The sequence below is a fragment of the Arvicanthis niloticus genome, chromosome 15 (assembly GCF_011762505.2).
Source record: "Arvicanthis niloticus isolate mArvNil1 chromosome 15, mArvNil1.pat.X, whole genome shotgun sequence".
In the NCBI taxonomy this organism is placed as follows: Eukaryota; Metazoa; Chordata; class Mammalia; order Rodentia; family Muridae; genus Arvicanthis; species Arvicanthis niloticus.
Genome location: NC_047672.1, coordinates 45889082 through 45906878, shown reverse-complemented (window position 1 = coordinate 45906878; position 17797 = coordinate 45889082). Strand labels below are relative to the sequence as shown.

Sequence of the window (17797 nt, the reverse complement as noted above, 5' to 3'; positions counted from 1 at the left end):
TGTAGAATAATCTGAGCATTAGTTATCAGCTAAACAATTGCCTTAAAGGAAAAGAAAAAGAAGGCAGTTTCCTATGATTACTAAAACCCCATCCGTGTGACTGGTAGAACAGGTACCAGCTTTTTTTTTTTTTTTTAAATCCCATAGTCCTTTGGGGAAATTGTTTTCTCAAACAATGTTCAGACATGTTTCTTACTTTTAGTTTCACTATGCACGGCTTGTCAGTCTCATTATATTAAAACAGAACTATTTAATTTGCACATGTAGCCTTGTTAAATGGCAGAATGAAAGGACTTCAGAGTCTTTTAGATGTAATCTTAAGGAATTATTTGATTGCCTCAGTATTCTTGATACCTTAAATAAAAATCAAAGTTTATCTTATATATGAGTGCAATTCTAAAGATGAAAATCATTTTATCTTATTTTATGAAGAATTACACACACCTGCCTCTTTCATCTTCCTTTGATACTGTGTCTTGAATTGGAGTAAGCTTTCTCTTTCAGTTAAAAATGCCTAGAATAAGCAGTCTCTAATCAAGTGTTTGTAGATAAATTGGAAAGAATATCTTAACTATTACATCTAGAGCTTGTTCTTGGAGGAAAGTGAGGTCTTCCGTAATAGAGATATGGTTTACCTAAGAGCCATATTCATAAGAGAAAAAAATCAGCTTTTTGAATAATATATGAATCCATATGGTATCAGTGGTATCAAGGCATTTGGGACAATACATAATTAGTTTCAATTCCCTTTGAGAGAAAGATGTGAATGTTAGAATAAATCGCTGATGAAGCATATACTTTGGAGAACAGTGTATTTCTAAACTTTGTGCAATATCAGCTATTTCTTTCAATGGTATGGAAATACAGAAGAAGTCTGAGAAGATTTATTAGGTGCGATTTTAAACCATTCTTATGATATAAAGGTTCATAGTTTGCTTATTTAAGACAGAAAGTAAAACAAGGATGATAGCCAGTGCTTAGAGCCTCTGGGAGAATACAGCTTTTATACACTCTCGTGCCATTTTTTGTAGTCAGTGAACTAATAATGATCACTTGTTTGTATGTGAGCTATGGTATGACAATATTTAACACTACATAGGGCTTGACTATTTAAATTATGATAAGTTTTTCTTTGCTGATGAGCAATGCTGAAAAGTCAGCGTTCACAGAATAAGAAAACGTGAAATCATGAAATAAACAATGGGTAAGAAAGAAGAATAGAGACTGTAATATTTACAGTGTCTTAGGTGAAATAGAAGGAAGGGCCTTTCTGCAAGGAACAGATTTGTTGCAGGGAGTGCATATACTAAAGTAAAATTTGGTTATCCAGTAGGAGTTCCGCTCATCCTCATGTGGAGTAAGAGTCCACTTTCATCATGGAAGCAAATGAGGGTACAGAATGCATAGTACAAAGAATTACATGTGTGAATAGTTTTCCTATTGCTTCCCCTTTTGAAAGATGCTCTCAAACAAAATACTGTGCCTCCTCATGTTGGCTGTGACTTCTATTACATGCTTTCAAAGCAGCATCCTTAATAACTGTCAAAAACTTAAAATGACGCCAAGGTACCTTAGGGTAAAATAATTCATGGTATAAGCATGGCATAGTCAGGGCTGGTGTATGATAAATACCACTTAGGAAAGAGGTAATATATAGCACAGTATCACAAATGCTCACATTTCTGCATTCTCTATAGAAATAATACAAATCCACAAAACCGAAATCTATACTTCTTTTGGTTCTTTTCAGACAGGGTTTCAGTATGTTGCCCTAGCTGACCTATAATTTCCTAGTTCAATCAAAAGCTGGCCTGGAGCTCACAGAGATCAGACTGTCTCTGCCTCCTAAGTGGTGGGATTACAAGTCTGTGTCACTGCATTAAGACTTAGTGCTTTGAGATTTTGAAATGTATACCCTGAAGGTGGTCTGCATGATCATCATGTTTTTAAACAATGCAACCTTGCTTCTTGAACAACGGAGCCCGTGACATTGCTCTGTCCACTACCCTTCGATTCTCCTTTTTTCTCGGGTTTGCTTGTTTTGATAACAAAACATTACATTACTTGAGTTCATTACAATTATAGGAAACAGGGGCTTAGTATAACACAGCTTGGGAAGAAGCCTTTAATTTATCCTGTTTTCCTCATGCTGTCAACCGTGTTAAGGTGAACATATTTGAATGTTCCAGTTTCCAGAGTATATATCTAATGTGCAAAGCCCATGTGGGCGTGCTCATTTTGTGCAGTTAGTTGTTTTTTTTTTTTTTTTTTTTTTTTTTAACTAAAAACAAAGGCTAACCACATCACATTTTGAGCCTAAACCTCCAAGCTCTCAGAGTCAGAATCTAGAGCTTTGGCAGAACTGAGAGGGAAACAATTACAGTCTGGTCAGTAATAATGACAGATTTTAGTGTCCATTTTAGTGTATGAAACACTAAATTACAGTGAATTGAAAAACGGGCAGTTTGTAGTTTTCAAATAGCACGTCTCAGGATTGGGGACATCCTTTATGGATGGCTTTCTTCTTAGTCTCCCGCTTACCTGACACGATCGTTTTTGTTTCTTTGCATACGAGTAAGAAAACTGACAATATGTGCAGGAGGTCTCTTTAGAAGATCAGCTTGTTACCATATTTATGCGCATCCTAAATGCACCACGGTGGTAGCCTTTTGGCACACCACATTAAAACACAGTCCTTTGACTGTTACATGCTACAATGATGCTTTCTTAGTCACAGGTCCTACTTTTAAAATCTTTCTAAAGAGCCATTTCAGTCCAGATAATTTCCATCCGTTGTCTACCTGATGGGTGTGCGGGAAGCTCCCATACTCTAAAGTTAACGTACGAACACTTTGAAAGAACTGGAGAAGTCGCCATGGACAGATAAATGCAGCATTGTATTTATAGGAAAAGAGAAAGTACACATGCCATTATTAGTCAATTAGCTTGAAAATGAATTATTGGCCCAAATTTAATTTGCTAGTAGCAAGCTCTATTTTTGACAAGAGTATGACACAGGCAGGGTGTAGGCAGAATACAACATCAAGATTCAGAGAAAGACTTTATGTACATAGACAAACTGAGGCCTAGGGAGGGTGAGGGTCCTGTGGTTTAGATTTTATTTCTAAGCAAATCTTACTCTGTCTTTAAGCTGCAAACTCAGGGCCAACTTTGATCTACACTTGGAGGTAATCCCTCTCCTCATTATTCAGTTGGTGATATGTCAAGCAAGAAAGTCTAAATACACTCTTCACTGTCTAAGTCCTCAGTGATGGGGTGTCCCATAACAGGGCTAGAGGAAGAAGTGTGGGCACACTGTAGACTATGCTACTCTGGAAATACTGCCTTTTCAGACCCAAGTAGAGATTTAAAGTGGAAGCAAGGGACTAAAGCAGAGTGTGACTCCACACCTCATTCATCACTCAGCATTTTGGGAGAAGCAAGCAGAAGATCTATTGTGGCTTCTATTTTGTGATCATAAAAACACGTTTTTAAAAAAAATGTATCTGACCAGATTGTGTTCAACGTGTAAGGCAGGAAGCCATTGCAGTGAGCAGAGTCTAATTAAGGTTAACTTTGAGTTTTAATTTGTGACTTGCCTTAATCAGATGAAAAAGGGGAACAGTACAACCAAGCCCTGATGTATTGCCGTTCATTTTTAATGTGGGTTAACATTTTGTCATATTACATAAGCTTGAATTTTCTTTTAAGAAGCTGGGTATGGTGGCACATGCCTTTAATTTCAGCACTTGGGAGATGAAGCCAAGCAGATCTCTGAGTTGTGAGGCCAGCTTGCTCTATTTATCTATATCTGAGTAGCCAGGCCAGGCAGGGCCACATAGTGACATATATACATAGTGACTGACACATATATTGTCCTACCCCTTCCCCCTTAAGCATTTCTTCATATGAACCAGATGCTATGAATCAGACACAGGAAATGTTTATTTTCATATTCCCTTTTTGTTCAGTGGTTTTCCAATTGGAAGAGCAATGACAAAGAGAGGCAGAGATGTAGCCTTACCCCCTGCTGATTGCTCATGTCATTGTAGCAGCCTGGAGAAGAAGGAACTTGGCACTTGCTCAGTTCATATTTGTTGGTTCATGTAGAAAAGTACTTGATCTCTTCTATTACTCATGCAGGCCGGTGTTGCTCCCAAACTCTTTTTTTTTTTTTTTTCTAGAAAAGATGCAATACTTGCACTCTTTTGTTCTTTCCCTAAGAAAAGCTAAATAATGTCATTGATAGATATCATTTATTGTTAGGTTTATTTATTTTATTATCTTGTGTGTATGAGTGTTTTACTTGCATTTACATGAGTGTGTACTACATCTGTGCTTGATGTCCCAGGAGGACAGAAGAGGGCAGTGGATCCCCTCGGACTAGAGTCACAGAGACTGGGACTGTCGTAAGGGTGCTGGGAATTAAACCCTGGCCCTTGGCAAAAGCAACAACTGTTTTAACTGCTGAGTCAACCTTCCAACAAGATAGATATTTGGATGACTTAGTTTTCAAAATTACAGGTTCCTAGAGAAATGAGTATTTTCACTGTTTATTCTATTTTACTAGATTTCTAGATATCAAGGTATGTACAGATTATGTACCTACCTGTTGACAATGAACATCTGGCCTATGCTTTTGGAATATTATGGATCAATGAGATGCCATAGGTATTAGTGTGTGTGTCTTGTGTTTCTCAGTTGACAGACTGAGGTTAAATGAAGTAGGTAAGGAATTGCCCAAGGATGCCTAAAATAAAATGGGGGTTGTATGCAATTCTTGATAATGGGCTTTGTTTATACACTAGAATATGTGCTAACCACTTGCATTTTTTAACCCACAATTTAGGATATAAAAAGGTATATTAATATGAATCAATTAATCAAAGCTAATAGGAATCTTTTAAAGTCCTGTGTAGGCAAACCTACTCAGCTCACCATCACATTGTCTATCTACATTCTGGTAGTTTGTCTTTCTGAGGACGTGCTGATGTTCAGCAAGTTATCTATGGTGGTGTGAGCACAGAACACGCTGGAAGAGATGAGATACTTCCCGGAGAAGGAGTGACGTGAGGTAAATCTGTTGCTTAGCTCTCTGAAGCTGGACAAAGTTTGAGAACTATTGCTTGAGGCTTACACACTTTAGCTGATCAAGGAAACAGGTTTAAGAACATATAAGGTAAAGACAAACTGGACTTAGAGTCTCACTCCTAAGATCGGTTTAAAAGAGCAGTGTGATTCTTTAAACCCTTTTCCTTGTTGAAAGAGAATCAAGGTATTCCTGCTCTTCTGTGGAGCCTGCGATCACTTTTCTCTGAATTGCAGCATAAACTGGTTAGTCCATTTCAGTGGCATAGTAGTATATGTCTTTTGTTTTGGGGAGGTAATTAAAGTGTAAAATTTCCGTAAATGTTTCCTAACATCCCAGTTGTGGTTTCATGTTACATTTGTATATTGTTGACGATTGTGCTCAGTAACTTCCTAAGAGCCCTTTTATTCGGAGTGTCTTGAATCATATCAAAGTATTTATGCCAGCTTCTGGTCAATGGAAACTGAGAATGGTCTTGTAAATGAATAATTTTTTGTAGTAACGGGGTTATGGTAAAGAAGCAGAAGATTCAGAAAAGTATTTCCAGGAACAGTTATGGAAGCACATCCTGTATTTTTCCAGAATATTCATTACTGTTTATAGTTTTAATTAGGCGATAAATGGATTGTCCAAAGGGTAGTTTGTGAACTCCCAAGGGAGGCTGGCTTCATTTCAGGTCAGCAAAAACCCTGAGGTCTATTCTGCCTCAAGGCTTTGCCAGGTTGTTCATCTGGCCAGATTCCTCTTCCTTCTCTTTGGGAAGTCCTTTTCCTTTCAGCTCTTTGTTTAGATGGCCTTTGTAGCTTTCCAAAAATGGAAAAGTTTTTTTTTTTCTTGTTATTGGGAAAATACTGTTTTGAGTGGTATTTTTATTATTTTTTTTTTTTTTTGCTTTGTAATAGTTAACATACTCTTCAGTTGTGCATTGTTTGTGTTCTTCACCATTGTTTCACTAGCCTGTGTATTGTGTCTGATATTTAAAATATACTCAGTAAGCACTTGATAATAGGCGGCAGAACATCCAAAACAAAGCAAGACAACAACAACCTCACCCACCCCCCAAACAAACCCAGGTCTCTGCACAACAGCTGTTTGCATCAACTCTTCACCTCAAGTGATAAAATATTTTGTTGTTTTAGCTTTTTATTATCTCTAATTATTTACAATTTCTTGTCCACTGTTGAAATACATGGCAATATTATACTAATGCAAAATTAATATGAAGTTCATGATAATACATAAATTTGACATTTTTTTCCTAATTCATTTGAATGAGAAATCAGGATAGGCTTAATGAATTACAAGCTATGCTGGGTGGTTGGGGATTTAGAGGATTCAGATACTTGACACAGGTTCTAAACATCACCAAGGGAAAGAAAAAAAAACCAGATTCTATTAGAGAGTGTAAGGAAAGGAAATTATGCTTAGATTTTCCATAAGAACACTATATAGTCATCAGGTTTTTTTTTTTTTTTTTTTTTTTTTTTTTTTTTTTTTTTTTTTTTAGAATTGAAATTGGGAGCTGCAAAAAGAGAACTATTGCTTTCGTCTTTCTGTTTCTGTCATTTTCCTAATGTTCGTTGTTCTAGGTGCTGGAGCAGATACCGTGCAGAGCTAATAGGCACATGACACATGCATGTCCTAGTAAACAGTATTATTGTATCAGTGCACTACCAACAAGATGCTTGATGTGAAGGAATACACCTTTTGGTGGAGAGGGCGGAGTTTTATACATGTTTCTTCTTCATTCCAAAAGGAGGGAGCCACAGACATCTCAGGAAGAACCATTTAACAAAAATGGAGAGTTGATGAAATGTGGTGTAGATTTGAAATAAGAGACAGTGGAAGGCATCCCAAGGCAGTGGATAGAAGAGAATGTCACAATAGCCTGGAAAGACTATTTGAGAAACAGGACAAGTGCCTTATAGCTGGGGGCCAGGAAAATGGTGTGATAGGAGATGACATTATTGGGAATGTTTCAATAAAGTACTGATTTTATCCTAAAGATAGAAAAATACACATAGAATTATTCATGGGGAGAATAAGGCAAATAGAGTCTGGGATGGTTCTGTTTGTGTTACTTTGAAAGTGGGCTGGAGCTAGAGAGCTCTGATTAGGTGGCCTCGGTGACTTATGTACTAAATGACAGTGACTGCTGGGGCCCAGGCAGAAGGAAGAATGTTAGTACTGGTGGCATGTGATACAGGGTTGTGTGGAAGACGCAGTGAGAGGAGAAGCAGTTGAGATCCTCAGGGAGCCAGCTTGTGGAGTTGTGATGCTTTTGGATGTGCTCTTGCTCATCCCCCAACCCTGCCTTCATCCGTCTCTTTTATTCTCTTGCATCCTCTTTCATCTCCTATTCTGCTGTGTTTTTCATTCAGTCTTTTGTTTCATCCTTGCTTTCTGACATTGTATCTCAGTTTTGTCTTTGTTTTTCTTCTTTAAGAACACTGTGATTTAAACATATCACCGACAAACAACATAGCACTGTGCACTGTGCTTCTGCAGTGTGGTGTTTATACGCACATTTGCAGAGGAAATGTGTTGCTCAGGAAAATGTGCCAAGCTGTATAGCTGAAAGTGATTATGGTTTTTTGTTTTGGTATTTCCCTTCCTACACCAAAAGCAAACTCAACTCACTGTACAAGTGAAGCGAGTATGTCCTTGAGCACAGGACAGCAGAATGTACATCAAGTAACCACTGAAGGAATTGCAGTTAGTGAGAGGGTACCACACATTATTCAGTCTGGTGTCTGGCACACGGGAAAACTGTGATGTCGTTTTGATAGCTACTTTCCCTACTTTTGAATCCTTGCCTCTAATGACAATAATGTGAAATTAACACTCGTAGGGATGTTCTCTGGATTTATTGTTACTGGAGATCATAAATATCCATAAGTTCGATGGTGGTGGATGACGTCTTTGTAAATTTGTTCCCTGCTAGATCCCTTGTCCCTAGAATAGTACATAACAAATATTTTATAATGACTTATTTCAGCCGTTTTGCAGGCAAAGTGACCTTGATAGATTTAGTGTATTTTAATGGAGAAATTAGGAGAGGAACCATTTATGTAAATGGTCTCAATCTGTGACTCTTCAAGTGTGGTTAATGGCTTTGTCCCTCTATATGTAGCCACTTGTTGATGCTTTTGTTTTAAGTAATATTTTATTCTGTCAAGTAATACTGCAATTTGATGACTCCGATAATCTAAATCAGAATCCGGAAAGTTAAAGCAACCACATCAAAGAGGAGTCAAGATTTTAACCTTGGGGGGGGGGGGTTGTGCATGAGAAAACAATATTTTGTTTCCTTACTCATTCACATATTTATTTTTCTTATTATCAACTAGAATCTGCTATATATCTGCTATGTGTGTACATATTTAAATGTGCACGTACAGGAATGTTGCCAGGACCCTCTGTAGGAGTCAGATATGGTTATTAGGGCCTGATTAGTCCTTGAGTCAATTCTTCAAACTTTATTTTCTGTCTTGAATTTTCACATTATTTCAGCAGGAATGTCATTGATAACAAGTAGTGTTACAGATAGTAAAGCACAGAGGTTTCCTAGTCTCAGGCCACATTTTAAGAGAAAGCTCATCCCCTTAAAATTTACTGAAGTTCTTCCCATCACAACCACTCACCAGTGAACTTGGGGACCATGTGCTCAGTTAAAGCTAGGGCCTTTTATTTTGGGATTTTGTTTTTCTTTTGGTTTATTTTATTTAAGCTATCAGAAACACCTTTTTTCTTCTTAGGTAGTAAATTGCTTGGTAGCATTTTAGGTTAGCATTCTATCTGACTCCATCTCTTTTACCCGTGACGTCATCCATTGTACATCCATTGCTCTATGCTCAAAGACATCCAGTCTTTACTTGCACACTAAGTTGAGTTTGCTTTTACTATGGGAAGGACCTCTTAGGTATATAATTCGGCGACGACTTCTTGTATTCTACTTTTCAGAAAGGTTACTTAGTGAGCATTTTTGATGCATTTCTCCACACATCCTCCGATATTGGTAACTGAATCTTTAATTCCCTTATTTTAACAGACGGGGTTTCTTGAATACTCACTACAGTTCTACTCTCCTTGCATTATGCTTTTACAGCAAATCCCTAGGCTCGGGAAGGTGAAGGATGAAGTTTATAATGGTACTGAATACCAAACTGTTGCTTGATTTATTCAGGAAGGTTATTATATTCTGGGATCAAGTGACAGCTTAAAAGCTAGTGTAATTCATCATCATCAGCTAATTTTCACTGGGTGTCCACTGGGTGCTGAACATCATACAAGGCTCTTTGTCAGCATGCATGTGCCTGATAAGGCTGATGGAATTCTACGAATCCGGGATCTTGTCCTTAAGGAGCATTCTGCTGTCAGTGCGAGCCACCAAAGACTCGGGATTGTCAAGTTCTGTGTACAAATGCATGTAACTAAAAACATTTCATTGCTGCAGAAATTACTGTCAGCAAATCTAGGTTCCATTCTCATTAACATCTACACTGTTGCCAGGGAAATAGAGAGATGTTGAGTAGACAAGCATAGGTGTCTGCTCTAGTGACCTTAGCTCAGCACCGTACATTTATGCTTGGATCTACAGCAGATCCTTTTTGTCCTGTGCACTTCATTTCACATAGTTTTTACTTAATGAGATCCAATTGCTCCTCTCCTTCTGAACACCTATGCACTTCATCTTTCTTCATGAGAAACTAGTCACGTAGATTGTACATCTAGATCTAGTGCCTGTTCTTCTCTAGACTGCTGGGTGATATGTATTCCCCCTCTGAAATGATTTGGAAGACCAACCTAGATCAAATTTGGTACAACTTGTTTTCATCAATATGTAGATTAAGACAGCAAGGGCAATGCAGAGCAGTCCCTGTATGGATGGATAAAGAACAGGGTGGGTCTATGGAATGCTTGGTAGTGAGGATTGGATGAACAGAGCCCGTGCACAGCATTTCCCTGTTGAGTTTCTTCCCTGCTTTAGGCCTGAGTTCTATGTGCAGTGAGTTTGTTTACTGGAGGACTCTGCTAAGATTTCCTTGTTTGGTATCCATCACAGCCATTGCAGAGAAGATTCCCTTGGAGGAGACTTAGCAGTTCTTCTCCAGTTGATAACAAATATTTAGATTCAGGGATTACCTCAGAGTGAAAAAAAGTCTCAAGAGGTGTTTATTGTAGCAGTCCAATTTCTCCCCCTCCCCACTTCTTCTCCTCCCCCACTTTCCTTATGGAGAATCTTGTCTTCATGGTACCTTGCCACTTTTACTTTTGAGATCTGGTGTTCTCTGTTTTCTTTTAGTTACCACTTAACAGCTTCTTGTCACCAGCCTGAAGAGGTAGTGGGGCTTGCTCCACATTAGGATAAATCTCCAGTGCTCTAGGCTTCCTGAAAGGAGATCTTGTATGGTTTCTGGTTCTTGGATGTTTCAATTAGTGTGAAAAGCCTCTAGGTGAAATCTGAGGTTTTAGTTGTTTGAAATTTTGGGCTTGAGCCTTACAATTCCCCACTAATTGTCATTATTATTCACCCTAATTCCACTGTAACATGCATTGTGTGTTTGTGGATGCTAACCTTTCTTAAGTGGTGTGGCTCCAAAGTGTTAACTTAAACAAGATTATATTTAAGTACATCCTATTCTCTTATATAGACTCAAGGGTGCCTTTAAAATGACCATGGAAAAATGAACCCTTCAAACAATAATTGAAGAAATGGATCTTTAAATCCTTTATGGAGAAACATCACCAAATGTGAAAAAAAATGTTATAATCTGGTTGTCGAAGTATTAATCAGTAATGTCACTGGAGTCACTGCCTGGCTATTATTTTGTGATTTCTCAGCAGAACTTTTGTTTGGTGAAAGAGTATGTAGATAACTTCTCACACTTCTATTTGTCCACCAGTTGATTCTTTATAAAACATAAAAGTAATGTGTTGTATATCTCCTAAGAAAATCACAGTTATATTGATCTTAAATGTGCCCCTTATTGCCTGTAAGCAAATCAGGAATGATTCCTTTGAAGAGATGAATTCATTGATCCTCATAAAACTCTCTGCCATCTTATACAAATTTCAGTGTCTAAAAATAGCTTTTAGGAAGAGCATACCTTTATGCTAATTATTTTATTGAGTTACTGTTTCTATAATTTAAAGCATACTTTAGTAATTTCTTTTCTGTAAAATATGTATAAATGCATTTGCATTTATTCTTAGGTATATCCACAATATATTAAGTATTAATAATTATAGGTGGCAGCCATTTTTAATCAGTTGATTCAGTGATAGAAAGCAATAGAAAAATCTCTTGAATCAGGAAAAAAGAGATACCATAGCAAATTGCATAATGCTGTGAGATTATCCAGGAAGATTACTATCTTAAACACATACATGAAGCTTGTAGATGATGCTTTATAAGCAAACCTGACAATATAAACTTTTCAAATCAATGAATAATATACTCTTTACCCAGATAAGTTAACTGGAAACTATGAAGCATCCTAAGATATGAGGCCAAACATTTCATTCATTTGAATATAAAATCAAGCAGTAGATGCAGATTTACTATGTCTGCAGAGGGAAAAGTAGTGGGATTTTGTTTTTCACTGGCATAGTTTGAGGACTTTCTAGAAATATATATGCATCTTAACTGAAAAATGCTTTATATTCCTTAATTTTCCTGAATTTATTTATTTTTATTGCGTTTTTTTTCTAGAAAATGCGAGATTATATTTGCATATTTATTTGATAGAAGTTTTTCCATGGTTGGTAGGAAAACAAAAAATTATGAGCAGTATCACAGAATGTAAAGACAGGAGGCAAACAAGGAAAATTTAAAATGTGGAGAAACTCAGTAAGAGAGGTTAAGGGAAGGATGAAACACGGTGTGAGACTGGGACATCAGTCTTCTCCGTACTGCCATGAAGATTCCTGGTGTGTGGGTCTTTCAATAGCCCTGAATTATGCTCTTCAGCTGTGGTTAAAGCTTGGTGGCTTCTAGCCACAGTGAGGGGAGGTCACACCCAAAGCCTTAGGGCCAGGCCAAGGTAGTAGGGTGAAGAAACAAGTCTGTCTCTGAGAACATAGGTGAATGGCTGAATCTGCTTTCAAGGGAAGACTGAACACAGGAGTAGATTCCTGCTTTGAACATCATGGAAATGGATTTGTCTGAAGTCGCCAGTCTCCTCCTCCAGGGTTTAAATATGTTTAATTATGTGATAAATGTTCTTTAAGAAAAGCAGTAACCATAATCCAGTTATTTCTCTAAACAATTTTGAACATTTGTTTTCTCTCTCTCTCTCTCTCTCTCTCTCTCTCTCTCTCTCTCTCTCTCTCTCATAGTATTACTTCCCATTGTCATCTGGTCAACATTTTATTTCACCATTGATTTAATCTCTTAACATAAACTACAATGTACCAGACTCAACATTGGTCTCCATCTTTTGAACTCACATCCAGGGAGCTACAGCACAAATTCATGAGTGCTCCAAAAAAAAAAAAAAAAAAAAAAAAAAAAAAAACCATAAAAATTCCAAAATATAACAATATATTAAGGTACACATTAGATGCAGTGAAAATAGAAAATAGTATATGTGACCAAAAGAGTTCAGAAACTTTTTATAGGTAAATAAAAGGATGGGGTAAATAAAAGATTTCCAGAAGCCCTTGGAGGGTACTATAGAATACCTGGCTGGGCAGGGTTTAGGGGAATTGTGCACCCAGCCTCTGCACATAGAGAAAGTCTTGACCCTGGCTGATTAAAAAAGAGAAAATTGTCACCTTTGGTTGTTACCTAGATTTACATTATGTAGTAAAAACCAAACAAGCAAACAACCCAGAAACTAGTATAGATCTATCATGGGTCATGTTTAAAAACATTTCATCTCCCACTTAAGGACACCAGTGCATAGAAAGTGTTAGGGTTAGAGCTATCTCTTAATAACATTTAGTGTGCTATATTATACACATAAATCCATGTACAGTATTGCATATATAACATCTCTACCATTACCGTGTGTGTGTGTGTGTGTGTGTGTGTGTGTCTGTCTGTCTGTCTGTCTGTCTGTTCTTTAGTGACCATGTGGTACTGCGTATCCACTAAGAACCCTACAGATATCTCTGTATTTGGATTTAGTGTGATTTTTATGTGTACATCAACCATTCAAATTAACTAAGTGCATGAAAGCTCTTGTAATTTTATCAGATATAGCTTTGGTCGTGACCAGCAATAAAGATGATTTGCTCATGCTAATAGATTATGCACTGGAGTAAAACATGGCTTTCTATTGCTACTCCAGCAACTTCAGTTTCAAGTATACTTATTGCTAGCTACAATATCACCAAGGGTTTTTTTTTTTTTTTTTTTTTAAATTATCAAAAAAAGTTCATGCTATTGACTCCTTTACTTCCATGTTTATTATTCCCACTGAGAACTGCTAGACCTAATTCTACTGGTTTCCTCCCTGATTGAAAACATTTGGAACCTAGAAAGTACAGTATTTCTTAAGACATTTGTAACTGTTCATCATGGATATTAAAATTACAATCATGCTGCATTGTATGAGCCATGGTTAAAAAAAAAAAAATCCCTACCCATATAGTGATCAGGTGACCAATGCTATCCAGGTTTGAAGATGCTGAATGTTCTAATACCTGGTATTTGAAATTTTGACATGTATTGCATTCGTTTCTGAATATGGAGAATACATTTTTGCTCATCGAGAGTAAATTTAAAATGGGGTCTTTTGTAGCAGCACCCATCCTGTTTGGAGTGATATAGCAGATGCTGAATGTTCACATATCAAACAAAATGCCAGCCTTCTGTAGAAAAGAGGTGTCAAAAAGTTTCTTTGTACCTTTAACGCATGTGATTATGTAGTACAAAATGCAGAGTTTGTAAAAAAAAATTTCTTGAATATACAGGCAAAAAAATGAATAATTCAAAACAACCCCTAAGTTCTACATTCTATTGTCCCTTTATAACACAGGCAGAAGATAGCGGTGTACTCCCAATAGAGCTGAACTTGCAAAAGTTACACCTCAGAAAATGCCAGATGGTCTATGGTCTACTTTTGAGAGCTGTCACATATGTAAAGATTTGAAAAAAGAGAGACAGCTGAATGAGAACAGTGCATCATTAAAGCTAGAGCGAGGGTCCCCAGGCGTTGCCTGTGTTTTAAGAAGCATTGTGTCATCTCCATATTAGCATGCACTTTCAGAGCTATACATGATTTGTACACAATAAGGAGAAATCTATTATAAACCAAATAGTTGTGGTATAATCAGGCAGGCAGTTTCATTCTTCACTTGAACCTAAAATCGGGTTTCCTGTTTAGTCTTAATTGTATCTTGGCCATACGATTAAAATCATAGCCGTGAAAAACTGACGGATGAGGTTACGTTTCCTATCTATTGAGAAGAGTAAGAGAAAGCTTATCCAGTTTTGATTTCCTGTATGGCACACATATGGCAAAATCGCTCAACTAAAAAAAAAAAAAATTTTAATGTTTAAAAATTATGTAAGGGAAGAGTTAATATTTGGTTATTTAATTGTAATTCAGAAACCACAGAAAATAATTAGGTGATAGTGGAACAAAAAAAATAAAAGTATCATTTAACTGCCATCAGAAATAGATCCGATTTGAAGATTGAAATGTAGATAAATTGTTAAGGATGCATTAAACTATCATTTTAACAGTAACCTGTAATTTGTAGAGTTAGTTCTGTTAGGTGGGGAAAAGGTCAAATCTCACATTGTTTAGAGTTTGGAGGCAGGAGAGTCATATTCTACCACTGTCCCTATATTTAATGAGAGTGTTTAACTGTTACATAGTAATTCTTAGGTTATCTTGGCCGAGAGTATGAGAAGACATTTTTGACTGATTGACGAGGAGTTGCCCAGCATTGGGCAATGACATTTCGACTTAACCGAGCTCTCAGATCTCTTGACTTGTTACTTTTAGAGAACAGGTAGCTCAAACATTCCATTTATTTGGAAAGATTATTAGAAAGGGCTCTGTAAAGGACACTGAATTGAGTGTAGCAGTCTTTTTTGGCATCTTCTGAAATGCACCTGTGTAACTATTGGTGGGTTCAGTGGCTGCCATTAGGATGTCATTCTTGTTGTTCCACGAAGCAAGAGCATATGATTTTCTAAATCACATGATTGCATGTTCCTATGAAGTGGATCTCCTGTTTAAGAGGCTGGGTTGTACATACTGTTCCTGGGGTCACATGTAGCTGTTTAGACATGCTGGTCAACAAAGATTACCACTATTCACCCAATGGTTCAATGATGTATTGTCCAAAGTATTAGTCCCTCTTACTATCTTTCAATTAATGTATTCTATCTTTCCGCTTTAAACTAAAAAGGGTTTCTTTATTTACACTCCCCCCCCTTTTTTTTTTTTTGTTAGTGAGAAAAAAATTACCAAACTAATATAACAGGATTAACTTTCTTTTGCCCACTATTTGGACTCCTTCATGCTTTTCAATTATAGTTTGCCATAGTTTTGATACCTGTATGTATGTCTGCCCATTCTTCCTGCTTTAGCTCTGGACCTCGATAATTATCTATTAGTATTTGAGATTTTGTTTCTTACCCTATGATGAAAAGCTAATTTTTCCTTATTCATTTGTTAATTGGTTACCATCGACGTACTGTAATACTGTTTATTTTGTACAGTTTATCCTAAATATATTTTCTTAATTCTTAACCTTAAGTTACTACTTAGATTATTCATTCATTCATGTGTACAATTTTACAAGTTTGTGTTCTCCTTTCTAGAACTCTGACTTTCTTCTTAATTTTTTTATCTTATTTCTTTTCTTGGGACTTCTGGTATAGCATTGTCTAAGAGAAAAGGTGGGCTCCTTTGCTTGCTCCAGACTCAAATGGGCGTTGTTGGGAAGTGTTCATATTCGCCTTTGACAATGGTACTAGATCAGATTGAAGTAGTTTTTCCTTAAAATGAAATTGAAAGAATAAACACAGAAAAGATTTTCTCCCAGATTTAGAATTATTTTGAAGAAAACTGTATGTTTGACTACTGTCCAGCTTTGAATGTCTGAATTTATTAATCTTTTCATTACAAAATGTAATTGGTATGATTAGTAATGAGATCTTGGTGTTTTACTTATAGCATTTCGGAGAGATTAAAAAAAAACAATGTTAAAAAATACAAAAAATAAAAAAACAAACAAACAAAAAAAATCCAAGAGCAGCTTTCACGAAACCAGTGTTGAATTATATTTTCATGTATTTTAACTTAAGTATTATTTTAAATTACCAAAAAGTTCAATTTATTTCTCTAATTTTATATTTTTGTATGAAGTGATTTTTTTTTTGTTGAATTTATTTACATTTTCTTTCTAAATCTGAGCTATATCTACTTTTTTTCCTTCCTTCTTCTCTTCCTTCCTTCCTTTCTTTCTCCTTTCCTTCTGGAATATTCCTCTTCTACCTTTTCTTCTTTTTCTTCTTCGTCTTCCATAAGACCCCTTTTTCTTTAGTTTTATTATCATGGGTTAGATCTCAAGTCTATATTATTGTATTTATATCTTCAAATCTATATTTTCATTATTATAAAATAATAGCTTCTCTGAGTAACTAGATAAACTTTTCTTTTTTTTTTTTAATTCAGCCCAACCTGAGCGTCTGCCTCAACTGCAGACATCAGCACCAGAATGCAGCAAGGAGGAAACAGGCAAGATAAAGAACGGCAGCCACACAAGTATGGGGAATGGGAATGGAATTCATCACGGAGCCAAACATGTGTCCGTGGATAATCACACGATGTCAGCTCCTGTTTCTCAGAAAATGCATAGAAAAATTCAGTCCAGCTTGTCTGTAAACAATGATATCAGTAAGAAGAGTAAAGTAAATGCTGTCTTTTCCCAAAAATCAGCTTCCTCACCTGAAGGTAAGTGTGACATAGATGTGTTAAAAAAAAAAAAAAAAAAAAAAAAAAAAAACCTCACGTAAAATTATTCAGTCATAGTAAATCGACCCAGAAAACACCAGGAACATTTTTTGCCTTTCATCACACAAACAGAAATTTTGGTAAAATCCACTTAACTTTCTCCAATCAAAAGTCCAGGATAAAAAAAAGGGAGATCTTGCAGCTAGCACTCTGCTTTTAGACTGCCGTCTTAGAGTGACTACTCATTACTTTAAATATAACAGGTGCCTTTAAAAAAAAAAAAATGCCACAGTTAAAAATATAAATATTCCATTTGGGGGCGTATCAGAGTGCCTCTATTCTTTCCCTCCTTGGTGCAACATGTTACTCTGTGCAGTAGAGATAAGATTACCTGCTTGCATTTTTTTTTGTCTTGCAAATTCATTCATAATATGCAAAGCTGAAATGGGAAAAAAAAATCATGTAATTTTTCTGATCTCGCCGGCGAGTGGACCAGGTGATGGGTCACTTTGTGAGCCATCTTCCAGCTCCTTTGCTCCCAGCACATAGCACACACAGCCCTGCCCAACCCTTTTGCTCCACTCTCAGAGATTCTTGCCAGTGCTCTTTGACCTTAAGAGAGCTAGTTATTTCTTCTTCAATGGTACCTCATTTGCCCTTAACCAACTGGAAGTCAGGTTAAATACTATGAATCCAGGGCAGTTTTTCTTTATTATAAAACAAACCCAATATGATGAAACCTGCAGACTCTTTTTGTATGGTTCCTTGTGTCACATGAAAGACGCAA

At 36.6% G+C, this 17797-nt stretch overlaps 1 protein-coding gene across 3 annotated transcripts in view; it reads left to right on the top strand.

Annotated features, from left to right (window-relative positions):
• Nucleotides 1-17797, top strand: part of Mdfic (MyoD family inhibitor domain containing) — a 78929-nt gene that overhangs the window by 32080 nt on the left and 29052 nt on the right. For all 3 annotated transcript variants that reach the window (XM_034519569.2, XM_076913677.1, XM_034519567.2), the window contains one exon: nt 16732-17010. In XM_034519569.2, coding sequence (XP_034375460.1) covers nt 16732-17010 — 279 coding nt within the window. The remainder of the gene's footprint in view (nt 1-16731; nt 17011-17797) is intronic.